The sequence below is a fragment of the Prionailurus viverrinus genome, chromosome B3 (assembly GCF_022837055.1).
Source record: "Prionailurus viverrinus isolate Anna chromosome B3, UM_Priviv_1.0, whole genome shotgun sequence".
Taxonomy (NCBI): domain Eukaryota; kingdom Metazoa; phylum Chordata; class Mammalia; order Carnivora; family Felidae; genus Prionailurus; species Prionailurus viverrinus.
Genome location: NC_062566.1, coordinates 127,855,443 through 127,878,188, shown reverse-complemented (window position 1 = coordinate 127,878,188; position 22,746 = coordinate 127,855,443). Strand labels below are relative to the sequence as shown.

General features: G+C 38.1%; 1 protein-coding gene across 5 annotated transcripts in view; it reads right to left on the bottom strand.

Annotated features, from left to right (window-relative positions):
• The window catches only part of ZC3H14 (zinc finger CCCH-type containing 14), a 47,146-nt gene extending 25,338 nt beyond the window's left edge, over nt 1–21,808 (bottom strand). For 2 of the 5 annotated variants that reach the window (XM_047861750.1, XM_047861753.1), the window contains exons 1-9: nt 21,617–21,808; nt 21,084–21,126; nt 12,452–12,566; nt 10,367–10,407; nt 9,536–9,731; nt 8,762–9,191; nt 7,920–8,080; nt 7,451–7,551; nt 4,227–4,382 (exon numbers count right to left, since the gene is read on the bottom strand). In XM_047861750.1, coding sequence (XP_047717706.1) covers nt 4,227–4,382; nt 7,451–7,551; nt 7,920–8,080; nt 8,762–9,191; nt 9,536–9,731; nt 10,367–10,407; nt 12,452–12,566; nt 21,084–21,126; nt 21,617–21,652 — 1,279 coding nt within the window. In that variant the 5' untranslated portion in view covers nt 21,653–21,808. The remainder of the gene's footprint in view (nt 1–4,226; nt 4,383–7,450; nt 7,552–7,919; nt 8,081–8,761; nt 9,192–9,535; nt 9,732–10,366; nt 10,408–12,451; nt 12,567–21,083; nt 21,127–21,616) is intronic. The other 3 variants (XM_047861749.1, XM_047861752.1, XM_047861751.1) reach the window with 2 other exon arrangements.
• Between the last annotated feature and the right edge of the window lie 938 nt (nt 21,809–22,746).

Genomic DNA, 22,746 nt, shown 5'->3' with positions numbered 1-22,746 from the left:
CACTTCAAAAATACTTGGAACATAGTAGAAGAGGATGACCCCCAAATAACATTCAAGATTTCAGAACAAAAAATGATAAACATGTAGGTCAAATCTGAACAAACAATGCCTGGGTAAAATAGTGACAATGGTGCCCAACTTACGCATTTTAAAGAAGACCAAAACAAAACAATGGAAACATTATGTAAGTAAAGACTGAAGCATAAGTATTCTAAAGTCCATTTACTTTGGAAATGGGGTCAGAACATTAACTTTTGAAATATGCGATTAAATTTGCATGGTAAAATTCCAGTGCAAACCACTAAATGAACAGAAATGGAGTGTTCTCATTTAAGCTAGTTAAAAAAAAAAAAAAAAAAAAAAAAAAAAGCAGAGTTGGGGCAATCAACAATAGTAACTAATGAATCTTTAAGGCAAAAGAGAAAAAAAATGAAAGGCCATTATGAATCAAAAAAGATGACAGAAACCAGTCCAACTACATATTAGAAATCTAAGAAATGTGAATGTTTTAAACTTTCCAGTAACAGGCAAACTCAGACTGGGTTAAAAAACAATCTAGCTTTATAATATTTAAGATATATATTTGCCTAAAACTTTAAAAGAGAAGACTGAAAACAAAATCAGGGAAAACAAATGCTGATAGAAGTACAGGAAAATTAAGATAAATATATCAATCCTAGTGGGCAATCTCAAGACTTTCTATCAATGACTGATAAATCAAGCAAACCAAAAACTCAGTAAGATCAAGATTTGAACAATGTAACCATAGAGCTTTATCTACTAAATGCAAAATTCTCAATCCAACAATTATAGTCCACTCTCTTCTAAAATGCACATGGAAGACGTATAAAATTGATGCCTTCAGTCTTAACAATTTTCAAAAAATATATATGACACAGATCACAGTGACACAATGCAATTAAGTCAACGGTACATATAAAAAAATAAAAGACAAAAACAAATCCTCCATATACCATAAATCAAAAACATTTCCATATAACTCATAGGTCAAAGATGAAGATCATAATACTAAGATGGATAATGAAAACATTATAAATTTGTGAATATGCAACAAAAGTGACGCTCAAGAGAAATTTACACCTTAAATGTTTACATCTGAAAGACAAGCTAGAATAATTAAAAATATAGATGGATATATATTAAAAGAGTAGAAACCAATGAAATAGAAAATCAAGTCATCAAAGGAGAATCAATAAAGCCAGAATTATTGTTTTTAAGTCTTTGAACAAATTAACAAAATAAACTTCTGGTGACAGACTAATCCAAGACAAAAAGAGAAATAGCACGAATATTGTGAGGTGGTAGGCTAGTAAAAATAGAGGCCAGAGAGATGAAAGAACACTATCAACAACTCATGCCAATACATGTGTGCATATTTAGATTTTAAAAAAACATGTCAGAAAGCTGTAAAACAGTAAGCACAGTAATTAATGGCTGTTTGCAGAATGTCACTTTTGTGATTGTGAATAAATCAATTCAGTAAGAGCAACGGTAATCTTAAGATGTGTTTGATCCCTTTTAAAATTTTTAACCTTTTACTTTAAAACAAAACAATGATACAGAAAACAACACAACACAAACAGTAGTTTAAGGAATTTTAGAAGGCAAAACACCCTTACAACCACCATCCGGTCAAGAAAATAGAACTATGCCAGCTACCCCAGAAACCTTTCCATGTGCTCCATCCCAATCAGCCCTCTCCAAAAGTAACCATTTATGCCATTTATACTAATACCTAAATTTTCTTTGTGGCTTTATCACACAAGTGTGCATCTCTAGCTGCTAGAGCTTAACCTTGCCCCTCGTTATTTTGTCTTTTAGGTCTTTTAATCTAGAATTCTCAGGCTGTTTGACCTATATGGTGTCCCAGAGGCTGCTCTTTGCCTGTTGCACACTCATGATGTAACAACCAACATATTCCTCTGGCCTCTGTACCTCTGCAAGTTGACTGCTGGATCAAATCCTCTGGCAAGACTAAGGTAGTTTTATTCTTTCATCTGGAGGCATGAAATGGCTTTCACTTTTTTCGTAGACATTAATCACCAGTGCCTACATTCATTAATCTACTGAGTTGGGGGAAAAAAAACCCAGAAACTATAATTCTATCATTCTGTTTTTACTTACTAAAGTAATTTTTAAAAATGCTTTCCTAGGAGTGTGTGGTTGGTTCAGTCAATAGAACATGTGACTCTTGACCTCAGGGTCATGAGTTCAAGCTCCACATTGAGCAGAGTTTACTATAAAAAAAAAATGCTCTTCCCATCTACTATGTAAAGAATTGCAAACATTTTCTATTTTAGGTTGGGGGAGCTTTATGGTCTCCTGCAACTATTCAACTCTGTGGATGTAGTACAAAAGCAGCCAATACGTACATGAATGGGCATGGCTTGGTTCCAATAAAACTTTACATACAAAAACAGATGCTAACTCCTATACTATTCAGTTACCCAGGGCTACCACTCTTTAAAGACAAGATAAATGCTCAATTATGTATCCAGTTTTCAAGACAATGGATTAGCATCTATTATCCTCCAGAAGCTAGTTAAGGATTTACTTCAAAACATATGAAATCATGGATTTAAAACTGTTTGATGTGCTTTGATAACTGCAATGCTTACCCTTACTGAAGATCAAGTGTCAGTTTCAGTTGCTCTTCACAAATTGGCCCACTTACACTTTCCAGTTAGTACCTACAGGCTGTTTTGGAATTTTTCTGTTCTCAGGTCCATCGTTTACTGGAACTGCAAATAATGCCAACATGGCAAACTGCACAATCCAAAGATTTTTTTTAATGTTTATTTTTGAAAGAGAGAGACAGAGCAGGAGCAGGAGAGAGGCAGAGAGAGACACACAGAATTCAAAGCAGGCTCCAGGCTCTGAGCTGTCAGCAGAGCCCGACGCGGTGCTCGAACTCATGAACCATGAGATCATGACCTGAGCCGAAGTTGGATGCTCAACCGACTGAGCCACCCAGGTGCCCCACAAGAGTTTTGTTTTGTTTTTTTTTAAGACAGAAGAAACAAACATAGGATGAAATCACTAAAGCTTCATGAAATGTTTGAACCTAGAACAATTTCAAGAACACAGTTAAGGAAAAATGAAAAAAACATATGCCAACATCAGAAAGGTGTAAGTCAGAAATAATGTGATGAGCATTCAGTTTGGGTGGGTTGTTAAATTCAGATCTCAGTAGAAGAGGAAAAGGAAACTAGAACCTTTCCTGATAGGAACAGAAGGAAAAAAGGTTGGAAAGCAGTAGAGAATGACTGGACAGGCCTAGAGGCCAGATATTGAAGCTGTGTAAACGCCAAGTTGATGGCGTCAATCCTGGACAATGCAGGAGATGGAAACATTAGAATACTCTCAGAAAGGAGTCACATGATGTCATATTGTATATTTTTATAATAGAGTTTTATTTTTTATTTTTATTTATTTTGAGAGAAAGAGAAAGTGCACAATGTGCGCACATTCAAGTAGGGGAGGGACAGAGAGAGAGAGAGAATGAATATCCCAAGCAGGCTCCACATTCAGCACAGAGCTTGATGTGGGACTCTAGCTCACAACCCTGAGATCATGACCTGAGCTAAAATCAACAGCTGGACCCCCAAATGACTGAGCCATGCAGGCACCCCCAGAGGCACACTTTAAACAGGAAAGTGTTTGTACTTGAGATTGGGGTGTTGGGATTGAGAAAAAGGAAGCAGAAAGGTCAGCTCAAGGCTAACCACAGTATGCCAGGCACAAGAGGATAATAAAGTAGGGCCACTGGGACAATAGGGCAGATCTGGCAGGTAAGACACAGAATGCTAAGAAAGAGGAAATTTAAAGATAGGATTTCAAGTTTAAGAGAACAGGGGTAGGATTAACAAAAAGAAAAAAAGAGAAAATGTAGGCATCTATGTATCTCTAAATACAAGTTTTCTTAAAACCAGCAAAACGCTGGTAATTATTAAGGTGAGGTAACTGGATTCATGGGAATTCACTGCACTATTCTTTCCACTTTAATAACATTAAAAATTTCATAATAAAAAGACTTAAAATTCTGAAAAGTATAGGTACAGACTTTTCTCATGGTCCCTTCTCATTCTATTTTTGGGCCTAATGAGCACTTTTGTCATAGAACATTTCATAAATATTGAGTGGCAAATATTTAATGTCTCATGAAAAAAGTATAATAAAGGATGATGTATCATTTAAATTATTACCTTGGCTTTTTTCTATATTATCTCCTTTTGTTTCCTCTTCTTTAATGGGAGGACTTATCCTGGGGGTCCTGCTTTGCCCCTGGACCATTTCTGCCAGCAATTCTTCTTGAGAAGTTCGAGTTCTGGGAGCAACTGGAAGTGTCTGTTTCTGTGAGACTTTTATACAAAAAGGAAAAAAGATGAGAAATGCAGATGCAGTAATACATCAAAACTGAACAGTGAACATGTCCTATTAAATATAAATTCTTCCTCGGGTTTAGGACATATGAAAAGTTTGAAATCGTTCACAGATACCAGCTTTTTTCTTACAATATTCCAGAGAGACCAATAACGGATCTCATCTCTACATTTTAAACCATGTGCCATAAATACACTACCACGCAAACGTATTCATTTTTAACCAAAAGTAGTTTATAATTTTTTAAATATTTATTTATTTTTGAGAGAGAGAGAGAGAAATAGAGTGTGAACAGGCGAGGGGCAGAGAGGGAGACGCAATTCAAAGCAGGCTCCAGGCTCTCAGCTGTCAGCACAGAGCCCGAAGCAGGACTCAAACTCACGAACTGTGAGATCATGACTTGAGCCAAAGTTGTGGACGTTTAACCGACTGAGCCACCCAGGCACCCCCTAACCAGTTTAGATTCTGCTTCATGATCACATAACAATTTCAAATTGTAACCTACATAACAGAGGCCAAGAACAAACTCCAATGCTATTTCTCAAAAAACTAGGGAAATCTCTCATCATTATAAAAACAGGAAATTTCACAATCGAGTACTACGTGGCAATGAGAATGAATGAAATATGGCCCTTTGTAGCAACGTGGATGGAACTGGAGTGTGATGCTAAGTGAAATAAGCCATACAGAGAAAGACAGATACCATATGGTTTCACTCTTATGTGGATCCTGAGAAATTTAACAGAAACCCATGGGGGAGGGGAAGGGGGGGAAAAAAAAAAAGAGGTTAGAGTGGGAGAGAGCCAAAGCATAAGAGACTCTTAAAAACTGAGAACTGAGGGTTGATGGGGGGTGGGAGGGAGGGGAGGGTGGGTGATAGGTATTGAGGAGGGCACCTTTTGGGATGAGCACTGGGTGTTCTATGGAAACGAATTTGACAATAAATTTCATATATTGAAAAAATAAATAGATAAAAGAAAAAAAATTGCCACAAGTTAAAAAAAAAAACCTTAATGTAAAAATAAATAAATAAAATAAATAAAAAATAAAAACAGGAAATTTCAAAGTCACAAAGAGTAAAATTCTCTACAATTCTCAACACTCAATAGTGTGCACAGGCAAAAAGAGGGAATGTAAATAGATTAGGTCTAGTGTTGGCCTTTGCGCAATAACTCAGATCTAATATGGCAAAACCCATTTTATGTTCAAGGTTAAAGTAAAAGATGAGAAGCAGGGGCGCCTGGGTAGCTCAGTCAGTTAAGCGTCCGACTTCAGCTCAGATCACGATCTCTTGGTTCATGGGTTCAAGCCCCGTGCTGGGCTCTGTGCTGACAGCTCAGAGTCTGGAGCCTGCTTCAGATTCTGTCTCCCCCTCTCTCTAAAACATTCAAAAAATTTTTAAAAGAAAATAAGAGGACAGATGCCTATGAGGTTTAAAAGTTGCTAACTTACAATTTACTTCACTTTAGGAAGAGGTCACAAAGAGATGCAAAGGAGAATGAAAAACCAGAAAAATGCTAAAAGAATAGTCACCAAATCCATAGCAAAAGTAAAATTTTTTAGAGGCACCTGAGTGACTCAGTCGGTTAAGCATCTGACTCTTGATTTCAGGTCAGGTCATGATCTCACAGCTCATGAGTTGGGGTCCTTTGTCAGGGGCTCTGTGCCTTCAGTGCAGAGCTTGCTTGAGATTCTCTCCCTCTCTCTCCCTCCCCACCTCACTCTGTGTGTGTTCGTTCACTCAAGAAATAATCTTTAAAAAAATTTTTTTAGAGTGGGTAATCACAGACAATGCAGAGCCTGCTTGGGATTTTCTCTCCCTCTCCTTGTCCTTTCCCAACTCTCTCTCAAAAATAAACATTAAAAAAAGAAAACACTTTACACAATGGCTATAGCACATGGGACAAAGTACAGAATTTAATGGCAATATGGCACCTATCACTTGGTTTGCATTTCAGAATAAGCTTTCTATAAGGTCAGATTACAGAACTGACTCATCTCATTTTAAAAGCCTGCAAAACCTTTACCTCCTCTCATAAAATAATTTAGAATTTCTACTAGGACTGAGGCAGGAACATCACAAATGAATCAATTCTCTGCTTTATATTCCATTAATGGGTTCTACTGAAAGGAAAGAGACCAATATGCTCATACACCAACCATGTCTTTCTAACTCTGGCCTCTTACTACCCAATTGTGCTCCCTTTTATACATCATAAATTCCTATCAAATGCTGACTCCAATGCCAAGAATATTGAAGTCCCATCTTTACCAAAACTCCCTTTAAAAATTCTGTATTTCATACACACTAGAAAGAGGAAGGAAAAGGCATTATACATGGCCCTAAGAACTAAATTCCACCAATAGCTGCAAGTTCCTCAGACTGGTCAAATCTCTTTTTACAACCATTATTCCCTGAACCTCCTCTTGGTCTTGACATCTGGCAAGTATCTTTTTTTTTTTTAATTTACATCCAAATTAGTTAGCATATAGTGCAACAATGATTTCAGTAGATTCCTTAGTACCGCTTACGCATTTAGCCCATTCCCCCTCCCACAATCCTTCCAGTAACCCTCAGCCTGTTCTCCATATTTATGAGTCTCTTATGTTTTGTCCCCCTCCCTGTTTTGATATTATTTTTGTTTCCCTTCCCTTATGTTCATCTGTTTTGTCTCTTAAAGTCCTCATATGAGTGAAGTCATATATTGGTCTTTCTCTAACTTCACTTAGCATAATACCCTCCAATTCCATTCACATAGCTGCAGATGGCAAGATTTCATTCTTTTTGATTGCCACATACATACATACATACATACACACACACACATACACACACACACACACCACATCTTCTTTAACCATTCATCCATCAATGGGCATTTGGGCTCTTTCCATACTTTGGCTGTTGTTGATAATGCTGCTATAAACATGGGGGTGGCATGTGGCAAGTGTCTTTATTATATCACAACTTGGGGAGCAATCAATTCTAGCTTCCTCAAGAGGTACAGAAAACTAACTTAATGTAAATGTAATACACTTAAATTACCTGTAGAATAGTTAGTTGTTTTTGTTACAGATTCTTGAGCTTCAGATATAGCCTTCAAAATTAGATTCTTGTTAGCTTGTTTAGAAGGTGGAAGTGAAGGTCTAAAAAAGTTAAAGGTATTTTGATTAATTTTTAGATTTCAGCTCTTCGCATGCTAGCCATCCATTAGGCCTTTACTATAGCCTTTTCTTAGGTTTGAAACAGACTAGCAATAGTTCTTAGGAAATGCCAACTAGATGGGAAAGTTTTAACTTTTTAAATAATGAATCTGGATCACCCCTCCTCCCCACTATATTACAGTTTTTAGCATTCTCTGCAATCTTCTCCAATTTTAAGCAATTTCTCTGATTAATGTTTCTCAAAAACCAATGGAAAAATCTTACGTCATTAAATTTTTATTTTCATGATCTCTAATAAACCCAGGAGCTCCATCAGCCAACTAAAGATTTACAGACAATGTTCAGGGTACCTCCTTTCAGGCTTTGCTGGCACTGACACACTGCTGGAGATGCTTCCTGTACGAGACCCACAATCATCATCTTCCTCCTCCTCTTCTCCATCATGATTGAATTTTTTTACTTTAACAACTGAACTTACCACAGGCAACTTTCTCTTCCGAAAGTTTTCTTCCTGCAATCAGATAAATTTACGCTTACCTAGTCTCAGAAAATAACAAAGATCTACCACAGTATTTCTTCCTTTTCAAGAAAAAGCCAATCACATTTAGAATTCACAGGCTATTTCCTGGTTTCTTATAAAAATATAAATATCCCTAGTAGCCAATCTTCAGCTAAAACTAGTGCTTTACAATCACTTATAAACAGCAGCATGTAACACTGCCAAAAAAACTAATAAAATGAAATTACTTGTTTACTAGTAATTGCTGTGGAAAATCTAATAAAATTGACCTAAAATTCTACCAAAACTATAAGGTAAGGTTAAAGGTATCTCAAATGGGGGGAAAAAAGGTTATCTCAAATGCTGGCATCCCAGAAAAATAAATAAGATGTAAAATATCTGTAGAAGCCAGTTGTGAAGAGGAAAATCTAATGTAGTATGTTCAGTAGCAGATATATCAGTTTAAAGTAAACTTGCAATACGTGTGTAGCTATTCCACACATATTTAATATTAAGAACTGCTAATTTTCAGCCTAACAAGCCAGAATTTAGAAGTATATACAGGGATGCCTGGCTGACTCAGTTGGTAGAACATGTGATTCGATCTCAGGGTCACTGAGTTCAAGCCACATGTTAGGTGTGTGGCCTACTAAAAAAATAATAATAATAAAATAAAATAAAATATATACAAACCTCAATACTCATTTTTTCTGAGTTGTTTCTGAAGAAGGGACTATAAGTCTCTTCTAAGCTGTTAAGCACTTCCTGTTCACACAAACGTCCTGTTTCATATACCCGGCTGTTCTGTAAATCAGGTTGCTTGGCAGCATGAATATTGTTTTGTTGCTGCTGAAATTGCAACCTGTTTAAATGAGCACCACTATCTGCATTTCGACTTGCAGGTGGTCGATAAATTTCAATAGAAGGGCGAGAAGAACCATACGTAAGTGTCACTGTCGGTTTTTTCTGAGATAAGGGATTCTCCTGCACAAAATTGAGGTCTTCATCAATGAGATCATCTGGTTCTGGCTTAATATCAATCACATCTTCAGAGGGTGCTGGCTCCCTCAGAGGCTTCACAGTTGACATTAATCGGGTTGCAGCTCCATCATCATAAGTCTGTCTATTTTTTTAAGAAACACACAAAGAATTATATCCAAATTAGAGCAGTATCTTTAAATCTTCAAAGAATATTTAAATTTTAATGAAACAAGGTAGACACTCCCTTTACAAATTCCATTAAAAACTACTCTAAAATTGCATTCTATTTTAAAACTTTGATTTACTACATTTGAGGTAAAAGATAATCATACTTTGGATTTTATTATTTTATTCAAAAAAATTGCTCATGACCACCTCCGTATTTCCAAAACTTTCTGAAAACAGAAATTTAAAGATATGAAAACCAATGTAAATGTCACATACACACACCTACCTACCCACAGAAGGTCTACAGAGGATTCTCACCTAACATGAGTGGTTTTCTGCTCCTGTGAACTAGTAGAAACCCTGGAATCTCTTTTCTCAGGTCTTGTGCTAGCAACTGCGAGGGGTGGCACTGCAGCTTCATGCCTTCTCTCGTCTCCCCGACCGAAACTGCTCTTGTTTGAAGACACGTTATTATCAAAGATGTTGGTATCAGAAGACTTGAGACTGGAGGGATCTGAAAAGAAAATCACATGGTCCTTTTAAGCTGTTATTTATTACTTTGAACCTTCCCCGTCTTCATCACCAATTTAAAAGCAATACGTGTTCTTCCACAACATTTTTAATGGCTGAATGTTATTCCATACATAGTAATATAATTATTTCGATTTGCTATTACTAAACTTTTAAGGAATTTTCCATTATAAAATACTAAAATATCCTTGAAGCTAAATCACTGCACACATGTACAATTACTTCCTTAACATAAATTGCATAGTTTCCCTTCCTTTATTTAAGTTTGTTTATTTTTGAGAGACAGACAGAAACTCCCAAATAGGCTCTGTGCTGGCAGCACAGAGCCTGACACAGGGCTCAAACTCATGAACCATGAGATCATGACCCAAGCCAAAATCAAGAGTGGGGAATTTAACCGACTAAGCCATCCAGGCGCCCCTCTCTTCCATCGTTTAAATTATCTTTAAATTATGTTAAATTTATTGCTCTTGAATTCATAATTCATAGGCTTCCTAAGAAAGTTCAAGTGAACCACTATTTTCAAATTTATGGAATTTTTCCCAAAGCAATATACATGGCTTTAGAAAGAAAATGCTATAGTAAATTCCAAAAACCCTGAATTTTAATGAATCTTACCAGTTGTAACAGAGCGAAGTTTATCTAATACACCGTGAAGCCTGAAAGAAAAAAAATATATTTTAAAGCTTCCTTTAATCAAGAAAGATTTTCTCAATTGTCACTTGAAATTTGATGACATTATAGAATTTACCTTCAGATATAATGGTACTAAATGGTATTTAATAGATAAACAGTACTAAAATTAAAGACTCAATGTACCTTAGGGTAAAAGAAGATAAAACACACAAGTATGTAATACAGCTTATTATTACAATCATTTAAGCAGTTTGTTTTATCTATTAATATGGTTTTTGGGACAACTTAATTCCAAGAGTTGAAAAAACTTCAAAATAATCTTAAAATATATCACTTCATTGTAACTATTACTTACAAAACTAGTCACATAAACAAGAATAGACTACAACCTTGTTTATAATATAACCTGTTTTAGTAGTTATGTACAAGGCAAATGTGCCTTACAATCCTTTCAGGAGGCTTCATGAAAACACCAGAAATATCTCATTAATAATGTTTCAACCAGAACCCAGTCACATGCCACTGTCCCCTTGGACACAATTATTGCAGAATAGTCCGTTTCAAGCTGGTGAATGAACATTTAACTTAAGAAAATAAACTGCCAAGACAGTGACATCGTAACTTGTATCAGTATGTGTTAAGGAACTAAATTTATGGCAAGATGAGAAAGGTGAATTAATATGATTTTAAATTCAAATTCATGTAGTCCTTTATGTAAGAAATTTGTCTCAAGCATTCCATCAAGTTAATTAAGAAGGATCTACTGAGTCAATCTCCCATATTATACTAGTGGGACTCCAACCCAAAGTGATACCAAGGATGAATCAAAAAATCAAGTCATAAAACATGTATATGAAAGAAAACAAATACCTGGACTGTAGATTTAAAAAAAAAAAAAAAAAATCATAGTTTCCCCAGTCAAAAGTTCCACAGTCTTTTTTTTTTTTTTTTTTTTTTTTTTAATTCTAGGGATTAAATGTAACAAGTGGGTTAGATCACCCACGTTACGGTAGTGGATGTTCCAAAACATCTGAGGATCAACCAGTGTACTGAATGTTCTTCAAAACTATGTAATATAATCAGAGAATTCTATTTGCAATTTCAAGAAAACTTCACAAGACTGATAAAGCATATAGTAGCCCACTGAGGCAAAAATACCTTCAAGATAAACTCTGGTTTAAAAGCAAGAAGTAGAAGTTAACCAGTTTCATATCCCTCTTTAGCGCCTATTAACCTCTCCCAGTCTCCTGCCATAAAAAGTAAGCAGGCCACTCTACTAGCTCAACTTTTGCTCCATTATCAACTTGTTCTGTAATTGGTGGTTCCCAGAGTGAGGGCCTTTTCAGAGTACTTCCTGATCTATTCTCAGCCACATCATTACCTCCCCCTACCCTCACTCTACCTCAAACATGGTACCAGAGCCTGGCCTGCCTTCTTAAATGAATCTTATGCTTTTTCTCCATATTTTCAACTGAAAGGCCTCTGTTGGTTTGAAAAAGGACACTGAAAATAATAACATGAATTTATATTTAAACATAAAATTGTCTTTTTACAATCCCAAACTTCAGAAGGTTCCAAACTTTTAAAACTCATTTGAAATTTTGTCCAAAACCTTTGCCCCCTAAAGGTTAACTCACTAGAGAAAGCAATTTAGGAAGTCAACCCGGCCCCCAAAACATATGTAACTGGTTTGGGTTCAGGGAAAGGAATAAGAGATCCAAAGGTTTACAAAGAAACACAATAACCTACAGTTAACACAGACTAAGGACTTCCTATGGGCCAGGCACAGATAGAAGTACCTTACATATATGATTTCATTTAATCCTTACAATGTTCTATAAAGGGAATTTATTAATCCCATTTTACAAATGGAAAAACCAAAGTAAGAAGCAGATCCAGGATTCAACCTCAGCAATCTGGCTCCAGAGGCTGTGCTCTCATACATGGCTCACTACCTGCCTCTCCACAGTGAATCTGCCTCTCCTGTCAAGAACCTCTTTTCAGACAGAATACCTACTCTGATTTGTGCCAAACTTTGGTCTAAGGGGTAAAAATTCAGAAACATACCATACGGTGAATCGAATTGTGTTGTTCCCTAGAAACAGGGACAGGTCCTCTGTCATTTGGTCCTGACTTTTCTTGTTGGCCACCATCACCATAATGTAATCAGGAAGTTCTTCATCTAGTTAAAAGGAAAAGTATATAAAAACTTTTTTACGTTTTCCTCAACATTGACTTCTAAAAAGTTAACGTACTTGAAAATATAAATATAGCTCTAAGAATTAACATCTCAGCTCTACTAGAATTATGTTGGACAAGAAAGTATAGCTTTTTTTTCCTCTTCATTACATAGGTATTTCAATTACTGGTAAGGATGGAAATTAGAAATAACTAACAAATCCTTATAAAACTAGGTATTCTGAATTACAGTATCAAACTTGAGTGTATTCATTTCCTTTTTATCTTTTTAATTAATGCTCATCAATTTCAGCAAAGCTTCCAAAAAGCAAATGGATATTCCTCAATAATAGAGTTTTGTATGTTTTATGTTTTATTTAAGCTTCAAAATTATACTCCTTTCTCAAGAGAACATCTTTATCCTCAGTAAAGGCAGATTTCTATTATCTCAGGGTAATAAACCTCAACATCAAATGAACTAAAACCACCCAAAAACTCTAGATGGTTTAAAAAATTTAATCTTAAATTTAAATAATTTCAATTTCACTGTTTTATCCTCACTCTCCTACATAATGATTATGAAGGTGAGGTCTAGGACCAAAAAGAAAAACAAAACCACCACAGTAAGAAGATAAGGAAGCAAAAGCCATTTATCAAGAACTCTAATCCCCACCAAAAAAAAAAAAAAAAATCCTTCAGATTTAATACTTAAAATATTCCTATTTTTAAGTAGGTAGAAAGGCTCATTTCAGAAATACGCTTAGGCCAAAACAAACAAAAAACCTTTCATTTGTTTCAAGGAGAAATACCAAAAATCCAGTTCAAGAAGAGTACAAACATACTCAGAAAGCCCAATCTACAAATGGAAACAGAGAAATCTAATTATTATTATTTTTTTTTACTGCTCTAGTAGTATGAAGACACAATTGATTTATTCACTTTATATTAATGGACATTTAAATCTCTTGAAATTTTACACTAACAACAACAAAAAAATGTTGCCAAGAAATTTTAGGAAACTAGGTGGCAACCCTGCCTGAACATTACAATTATTGGGAGAGTTAACTGAAAATCCAGAGGCTATGTGCTATGCAAGCTATTCTGTTTCACATCATGACAGACCTAGAAGAAGTAGTATTTATAAGGTGCACTGGGGTAAAAAATTATTCATAGTCAAAGTAAACTAGCCACTTCTGCCTTACCAGTTACCTCAAGTGCTATGAAAAATCAAATCTGAACAGAATGAAAACTGTTCCTAATTTCCAGTATAATAACATGCAGATAACACTAGCTAAGCAGCTGCTATAGAGGAGAGATTCTCAAATTTAATTTCACGTTAGAATCTGCTGGGGAGCTTTAAAAAAATCTGCTTATGTCCAAGCTCCCTCTCAATTCAATTACAATACTGGACAGGAGGATCAAAACATCAGCGTTTTATTTTATTGAAGTATAATTAATATACGTTATATCAGTTTCAGGTGCATAACATACTAATTTGACAATTCTATACATTACTCCATGCTCACCACGGTAAGTGTAGTCGCCATCCATCACCATACAATGTTATTACAATACTATGCTCCCTATGCTGTACCTTTTGTTTATGTGACTTATTTTAGAGCTACAAATTTGTCCCTGTTAATCCCCTTAATCTAGTTCACCCATTCCTCACCTACCTCCCCTCCGGCAACCACCAATTTGTTCTCTGTATTTAAGAGTCTGGGTTGTCTGTTTTTAGTTTGTTTTTTAGATTTTATTTCAAGTAATCTCCACACTCAACATGGGGCTCATATTCACAACCCTGAGATCAAGAATTGCATCCTCTACCAACTGAGCCAGCCAGGCGCCCTGCTTTATTTTTTAGATTCTGCATGTAAGCTAAATCATATGGTATCTGTCTTTCTCTGTGTGACTTCATTTCACTTAGCGTAATACCTTCTGGGTTCATCCACATTGTAAATGGCAAGGCCTCATTCTTTTTTATGGCTGAGTAATGTTCCATTATAAACATATATACACGTGTATATGTTTATATGTATTACATCTTCTTTACCCATCATCTATCAATGGGCACTTAGGCGGCTTCCATACCTTGGCTATTGTAAATAATGCTGCAATATAACATATAGGTGCATGTATCTTTTCATACCATTCTTTGGGTAAATACCCAATAGAATTACTGGATGTGGTATTTCTATTTTTAATTTTTTGAGGAGCTGCCACACTGTTTTCCACAGTAGCTGCACCAAATTGTATTTCCACCAACAGTACACAAGGGTTCCTTTTTCTCTATATCCTTGCCAAGCTCTTGTCTCTTTGATTCTAGCCATTTTGACAGGTATAAGGTGATAGCTATGGTTTTGATTCGCATTTCCCTGATTAGTAATGTTGACTATCTTCTCATGTGTCTGCTGGCCATCTACAGGTCTTCTTTGGAAAAATGTCTATTTTTATTTTTCCAAGTGTATTTCTTCTGACAGAGAGAGAGCAAACAGGGAAGGAGCAGAAAGGAAGAGAGCGAGAATCCCAAGCAGGCTCCGCGCTGTTGGTAGAGCCTGAAGCCAGGCTTGAACTCACGAGCCGTAGAGATCATGACCTGAGCCAAAACCAAGAGTCAGATGCTCAACCAACTAAGCCACCCAGGCGCTCCCTCTGTCCATTTTTAAAATGGATTTGGTTTTTGAGGGATTTTTTTTTTTTGGTGTTGAATTGTAAGTTTTTTTACATATTTTACATATTTTACTTACATTAAATATGTAAGTTTTTTACATATTTTGCATATGAATCCCTTATCAGATGTATCATTTGCAGATACCCTCTTCCATTCAACAGGCTGCATTTTTGTTTTGTTGGAGAAATCTGAGTATTTAATGAAATTATGCAATATGATGTGAGGAGATACAAGAGAGAACAAAAAACCAGTCATTTATTTTCTTTGCAGAGTATCAAAAAGTTCCCACTGTTTTCTGGAAATTGCAGTAAATAAGCCTGGTAACTTATTTATGTGAAGTGTAAGGTTAACAAAGAAGTTAGAATGCTTTGTCAGCCTTCACAGATCTTCTCCATCATAATGTCAATGGTGAAGATGTGCTTTCCTGTCACTATCAGTTTGCATCTTCTAACCCAGCCACCCACACTAACCTGTGTGGATCAGTTGGTTGAGCGTCCAGCTGAGGTCATGATCTCATGGTTCATGGGTTAGAGCCCCATGTCAGGCTCTGTGCTCACAGCTCAGAGCCTGGAGCCTGCCTTGGATTCTGTGTCTCCCTCTCTTTCTGCCCCTCCCCCGCTCATGCTCTGTCTCAAAAATAAAGATAAACTTAAAAAAATTTTAAATAAAATAAAATAAAATTCTATGTGAGATCAGTTGTTGCTTCAGTACAGGTCCAAGCAGAGAAAGGTGGGAAGGAGAGATACAAAGAAGCCCAAGGCAACTTTTGGGAGTGATGAATACGTTCATTAGTCTGATTATCGTGTATATTTGTCAAAACATACCAAGTTGTACACTTAAACTATGCACAGTTTAATGTACACCAATTACATGTCAACAGAGTCACTAGAATTCATACACTGTTTTCTCAGTTTACAAAACAGGAAGAATCTAATGAAAAATTAATGTGTTCATGATATATTTTTACAGAATTCTGATTTCTCAAATTTATTTGAAGTCTATACAATAGGGGGAAAAGTGAGTTTTGAAGGTTTAAGCTCAGGCTTCTACAATGTGAATAAAATCGTCAACTATAAATTTTTTTAAGTAAAAAATAAAGAAAATAACACGTGAATGACTTACAAATTGTAGTTGCCATCCCACTAACATGCTCCATTTTAAACAAACACAAATGAACAGTTATCATTCTTAACAAAGACTTGTTCTCCTTTGTATCCCACCCAACACGTTAAAAAAGGATACTCAATATTTATTAAAGGACTGTTTCTATAACCTTAGAAGTTTCCAGGGCTCTTTCTAATACCAAAAAAAGAGATTAGAAAGTCACCCTTTCCAGAAGGACGACATATAAACATACAATTAGGTAGTTAACTGTAAATCTAAATTAATAATGGCAGGCTCCAGGCTCTGAACTGTCAGCTCGGAGCCCCACACAGGGCTCAAACTCATGAACCATGAGATCATGACCTGACCTGAGTCCTTCGCTTAACCAACTGAGCCACCCAGCCCCGCCCCCCTCCAGCTCCCCCCGCAATTTCAGTGGAGTTCCAGAGGACCATACAGGAGTGACTGACTCCTGTTTTTAGCATTAAGGACACAGAAGACCTGAGTTCTTTGGTCTTAAATCTGATACTGACCAGCTAGCTCTATTTAGCCCAAGACTCCATTTCTTGATTTGTAAAAGGAGTAATACTACCTGCCATTCCCGCTATTTTCAGGAACAAATGGAACTCTATGAAAATATTCTGAAAATCATAAAATATATACTTTTACTACAGTTACATTTTATATTGGACATTAGGCTTATAAACCAGGTTTTAATAGGCTCAAAATCCTTGGTTTGAGATTTTTGCTAAGTGATAGGAATCATCAATAAGATTGAATTCAGACTCAATGAACACATGTTTGTGCTTTCATGTGCTAGAATTAATAAAGTTCACATCATAGGTTTTCTGTAGATTTCTTTTTGAACCAAAACAAGTTCTTGACACATAGCTGGTGTATCCATTAAGTGCTGAGCAAATAAAAGAAAAAAATGAATCCTGGTTCAGCTTCATCTTCACTTCTGAGCCTCAATTCCTCTTATCTGTTAATGACTTCTAACAACCTTGACAACAATTTACAAAATGTGTCCAGCATGTGTTAAATTAGCAATTCTCAAACTGTTGGATCTCAGGTCCCTTTTACGTTCTTAAAAAAAAAAATTTTTTAATCTCTATTTTTGAGAGAGAGCGAGCAAGCAAGCAGGGAAGGGGTAGAGAGAGAGGGAGACACAGAATCCAAAGGAGAATCCAGGCTCTGAGCTGTCAGCACAGAACCTGATGTGGGGCTCGAACTCAGAGACTGGGAGATCTTGACCTGAGCTGAAGTCAGATGCTTAACCGATTGAGCCACCCAGGTGCCCCTTAAAATTTAATGTTTATTTATTTTTTAGAGAGAGAGAGAGTGAGCGAGCACGGGCACAAGTGGGGGAGGGGGAAAGACCAAGAAAGAGACAGAGAATATGAAGCAGGCTCCAGGCTGTCAGCACAGAGCCTGACACAGGGCTCGAACTCATGAACTGTGAAATCGTGACCTGAGCCGAAGTTGAATGCTCAACCAACTGAGCTACACAGAAGCCCCCTAAAATTATTGATGACCCCAAAGAACTTTTATTTATGTGAGTTATCTATTGGTAATTACCAGACTAGAAAAACTAAGAATTTAAAAAAGTATTAATTCATTTAAAATAACATACCACGTGTCAATAAACCCATTTATATGACGTAAATCAACATTTTTATTAAAAACCTACATTTTCCAAAACAAAAATGCAAAAAAAGTTGTATTTTTATAAATCTCCTTAATACATGGATTTTAAGAAGACAGCTGGATCCTAGTTTCTCCTTCTGCATTTAAATGTTATGCTGTTCTAATTGAAAAACATGAAGAAAATCTGGCCTCACAAATACACAGTGAGAAAATAAAGTATAGATGACCCTTGAACAACATGAGTTTGAACTGCCTGGGTCCAATTATACCTGGATTGTTTCTGCTACAGTCATCAAAAATGTATTTTCTCCTCTTTATGACTTTCGTAATGTTTTTTTCCTATAGTTTATTGTAAAAATACAGCAATATATATAACATACAAAATATGTGTTAATGGACTGTTTATGTTACCAGTAAGGCTTCTGATCAACATTAGGCTAGTAGTTATATTTGCGGAGAGTCAAAAGTTGTATTTTCGACTGTGTGTAGGGAGGGGGAGAGGGAGTATCCAGGAACACTAACCCCCCAATTGTTCAAGGCTCAACTGTATTTTAACAGCCTTTTCAGATAATGTGGATATTCTTTTGTGATACTATACCAAAACTCAACAAGTGGTACTTTCTTAAAGGTTAGCAGCAATATGGAAACTAAAACTCTATCAACGACCTTTTTACACTTATTACATGAAAATCCCTTGATCCATCTTCCACTTTTTTTTTTTTAATGTTTATTTTTGAGAGACAGTGGGGAAGGGGCAGAAATAGAGAATCTGAAGCTGCCAGCTGTCAGTACAGAGCCCCCAACACAGGGTTCAAACTCATTAACTGTGAGATCATGACCTGAGTTAAAGTCAGATGCCCACTGACTGAGCCACCCAGGTGCCCCCATCCTCCATATTTAATGCATCTTTTTTCCCCTGTGTAATTCTGTATCATCACGCATTGGTCATGTGAAAGAATAGTGGCTAAGGGCGCCTGGGTGGCTCAGTTGGTTAAACGTTTGATTTCGCTCAGGTCTTGATCTACCTGTCTGCGAGTTCAAGCCCTTCATGGGGCTCTGTGCTGACAGCTCAGAGCCTGGAGGCTGCTTGGGAATCTGTGTCTCCTTTTCTCTGACCCTACCCTGCTCACACTCTCTCTCTCTCTCAAAAATAAATACACATTTTAAAAAATTACACATTAAAAAAAGAAAGAAAAAAAATACTGGCTCACTGAGCTATACAAATCACTTGACATGCTGATACATTTCATTATGAGACAGAAAAGAATCATTTGTTAATATCATTAAAAATCTTTTGTCTTAAATGTTTGAGAGAAAGTGAGTGCACAGACGAGCGGGGAAGACGCAGGGAGGCAGGAAGAGAGAGAGAATCCCAAGCAGGAAGAGAGCCACCCAGGTGCTCCAGAAATTCTTTTACGTAATGGGAAGCTTTCAAGTTCATGAAGGCAAACACAAATTTTTCAGAATTCTAATTTTCATTTGAAAGCTCAACTTTTGTCACTGGCAACAAAGTGTTTCAGTTTTTTCCTTTGCTCACTTTCAAGAAAATGTCTGCCAAATACCCAAGTGTATATATCTAGCTTGTCAGAATATAAAAATGATGTTCCCATGGGGTGCCTGGGTGGCTAGGTTAAGCGTCTGATTCCATTTTGGCTCAGATCATCATCTCACCATTCAGAGCCCCTGCTTATTAGGATTCTCTCTCCCTCTCTGCTTTTCCCCGATTCATGTATGCAATGCACTCTCTCTCAAAAATAAACAAACATTAAAAAAAAAAAAAAAAAAGATGTTCCATAAAAAAGGTGGCTGGGTTTAGTTCTCAACTCAATCACACAAATCCTTTCCATTTAGACAATCCATCCTGCTTTAATATACAGCACAAGTATTTTATGAGTAATTCCTACTTTCTCAGACCACACATTAAATAGATGTAGTCAAGGGCTAGGGTTTATAAACGATTTTTACTGCTTCACTAATTACATATGTATACATACATATTTTAAGCAGGCTTCACACCCAGCACAGAGCCCAATGCGGGACTCAAACTCACGACTCTGAGCCGAGATCAAGAGTACCACACTTAAAACGACTGAGCAATCCAGGAACCCCCCCCCCTCCTTAATTATATCCTTAAATGAAACTGGCTTAAAAAAAAAAAAAATTCCAAGCGGAAGGGTGTGAATATGATTGGTCATAAGAGTTTGGTATGAGATCTCAATTTAGGGTAAGGTACCAGCACTTTAACTGACCATTGCATTTGCCCAATCCAAATGTCAGCACAGTGAAAAGAGCGAGTACCCTATCAGTATTACTATGAAAACAGTTTTGACTTCACAAAAACCCTTGCCATCTCTCACACCGTTAAGAACCACTGTTGTAAATGGTAGTTATTACTTTTACAGGAGGCACCAGCGTTAGAGCCAGAGATCTAGGTCTCAATCCATAAAGCACTGCTCAAGTAAGCACTCAAAACCTGTTTCCTTGCTTGTACAGGGAGGGTTATTACCACTTACCTCTCAGTGTTCTCCTGGGTATTGCCGTGACCTAATGCATAGACAACGGTTAAACACACTGCCTGACCCAAAGCAAACACTCAAATTATAAGTCATAAACGAATAAAGAGAACGCATTACTGTATGCGGTAAGACAAAACGGGACAGGAAAAAAGAAACATCTGAAAATAAAACTCACTGAACCATGACAGAGGCAAAGGTGAGAAAACATTCATATGCAAAATAATGGTTCTGAAACCAGAAGGTCAAAAAGAAAGTTAAGGGAAATAGGAAAAACAAAGTAAGAATCAGATAAACATTATGGAGAATACGACAGGGCCTCAAGAGAGAGGAAGCTAAACAATTTTAAAAACACCATGGGACTTTTTTTTTGGGGGGGGGGGACAAAAACAAAAACCAAGGTTGCATATAGAGCCTTCAAGAAAAGACAGTAAGTAAAAGAAGTAACCAGGGAGTACCGGATTTGGAAGTAAAACGGGATCTCTCCAAAGTCAAAAAGTACGGTGGGGGGAAAAAAAACGCATTCACTAAAATTCAATTAGCAGCAAACTCTAAATTCCACTAGGCTAGCAACAAAAAAACTTACCAACATAAGCTCCTAATTCTTGCAATTTCCCCTTAATGGCACTCTGAGGGGGAGGGAAAAAAACAAGCGTGCGTGTGAGCAAGGAGGAAAATCACCGGGCTCCTTAACGCAGAAGCAACTCAGCTGCGGCGTGCACCTCCCGCCCCTCCGCGCCCAGGTGGGGGTGGGGAGGCTCCCGGGCCCCCTCCCCCGTCCCCGCGACTCCTCCCCTCCCCCTCCCCCCCTCCCCCTCTCCCTCCCCCGTCCCCGGGCCTCCCGCCTGGCCCTACACGCCTCCTTCCGCTCCGGGCGGCTTTCTCCTGCCGCGGCCCCGCTCGCCCGCCGCTCTCTCCGGGGCCGCCTCTGCGCCCAGGCCCAAGGCGGCCCAGGCCGAGGTGAAGCCGTTCGCCGACCCTACGGCCCGACCAGAGCCACCGGCGGCGACTAGGCCGCGGCGTCCAGGCCGGGCCCACAGTCCCCGTTACTCCTGACAACCGCGCGCTCGCCTGCCCGCTGAGGCCCGGGTTCCCGTCCACGCTCGACGCGGGCCTCACCCGGATCTTGCGGCTAATCTCGGTGCCGATCTCCATGGCTCCACGGTGGGCGGCGGGCTCAGCACTGCGTGGCTCTTCGCTTACACAAGAGACCCGCGCCGGCTCCCGGCCCGCAGCTCCGCCGCCGCAGCCGCCAGCGTCGCTCCCGGCCGCGCGCTCTGCGTGACCCGCCCCCACCGGCCCGGCGCGCCGGGGTGAGCGGAGTCGAGCGCGCCTGCGCTTGCGCCTGCGCGCACGTGGGCCCCGGGAGTCTGTGTTCGAGCGACCTCTGCTGGCGACAAGTTGAGCAGCGGTGTGAAGATGCCCTAGGCTTCTCTCCGCCCCTCTCCGCACCTGGAGAACTCTTCCTTTTCCTTGCCCCCATTTACTCATTTTACCCTCTTTTGGAAAATAAGGATGAATTAAATGCGCAGTAGAAAGATCCCTGGTTTTAGGGTGATATCTGAGTTAGAATCCAGACTTCACTTGCTTTTAGTGTGATATTGGTCTAGATAATTTAAACCTTCGGGTCCTTCGTTTTCCTACCTGTAAAATAGACTGTCTCCTAGCCATTGCATTATAATTACACTTGGAGGCAAAGGAATATCCTCCGCAACAGAACCAATCAATCACAGTTCTTTCTAATGACCACAACTGGCTCTCGGGTCTGGTTCTGCTTTCCTTCTCCCAGGCCCATCAGTGGCTCTTCCCCAAGACCTATCCTCACTCTTCTGCTCCTTTCTGAAGTCCCTCCCCTTAGAGTTTTTTCTGTCAGCCCTGAGTTCTCCCCTAAACCCCACTCCCAAATTCCAGATGGCTTTAGGCATTTGTATTTCCCCTAAAATGAACATCAAAACTGAAGTCTTCTTTATCTTTTCCTGATCCCCACTCAGACTGGTTTCTACTCCTGACAGCCCAGTTTCTATGAATAGCGGCTTCATTCTCCCTGTCCGTAATCACAAAATCTTGGAATTAGAGTAAGCACAAAGCGATGTCTACTTTCTCCCCCATATCCACTAAATCTGGAAGTGGTCCCTATTAGTTACCCATTGCTGGGTAACAAATGACCACACTGACCAGCTTAAAATACATGCATTTATCATCTCATGGTTTTCATGATTCAGGAATCTGATCACAGCTTAACTGAGTCC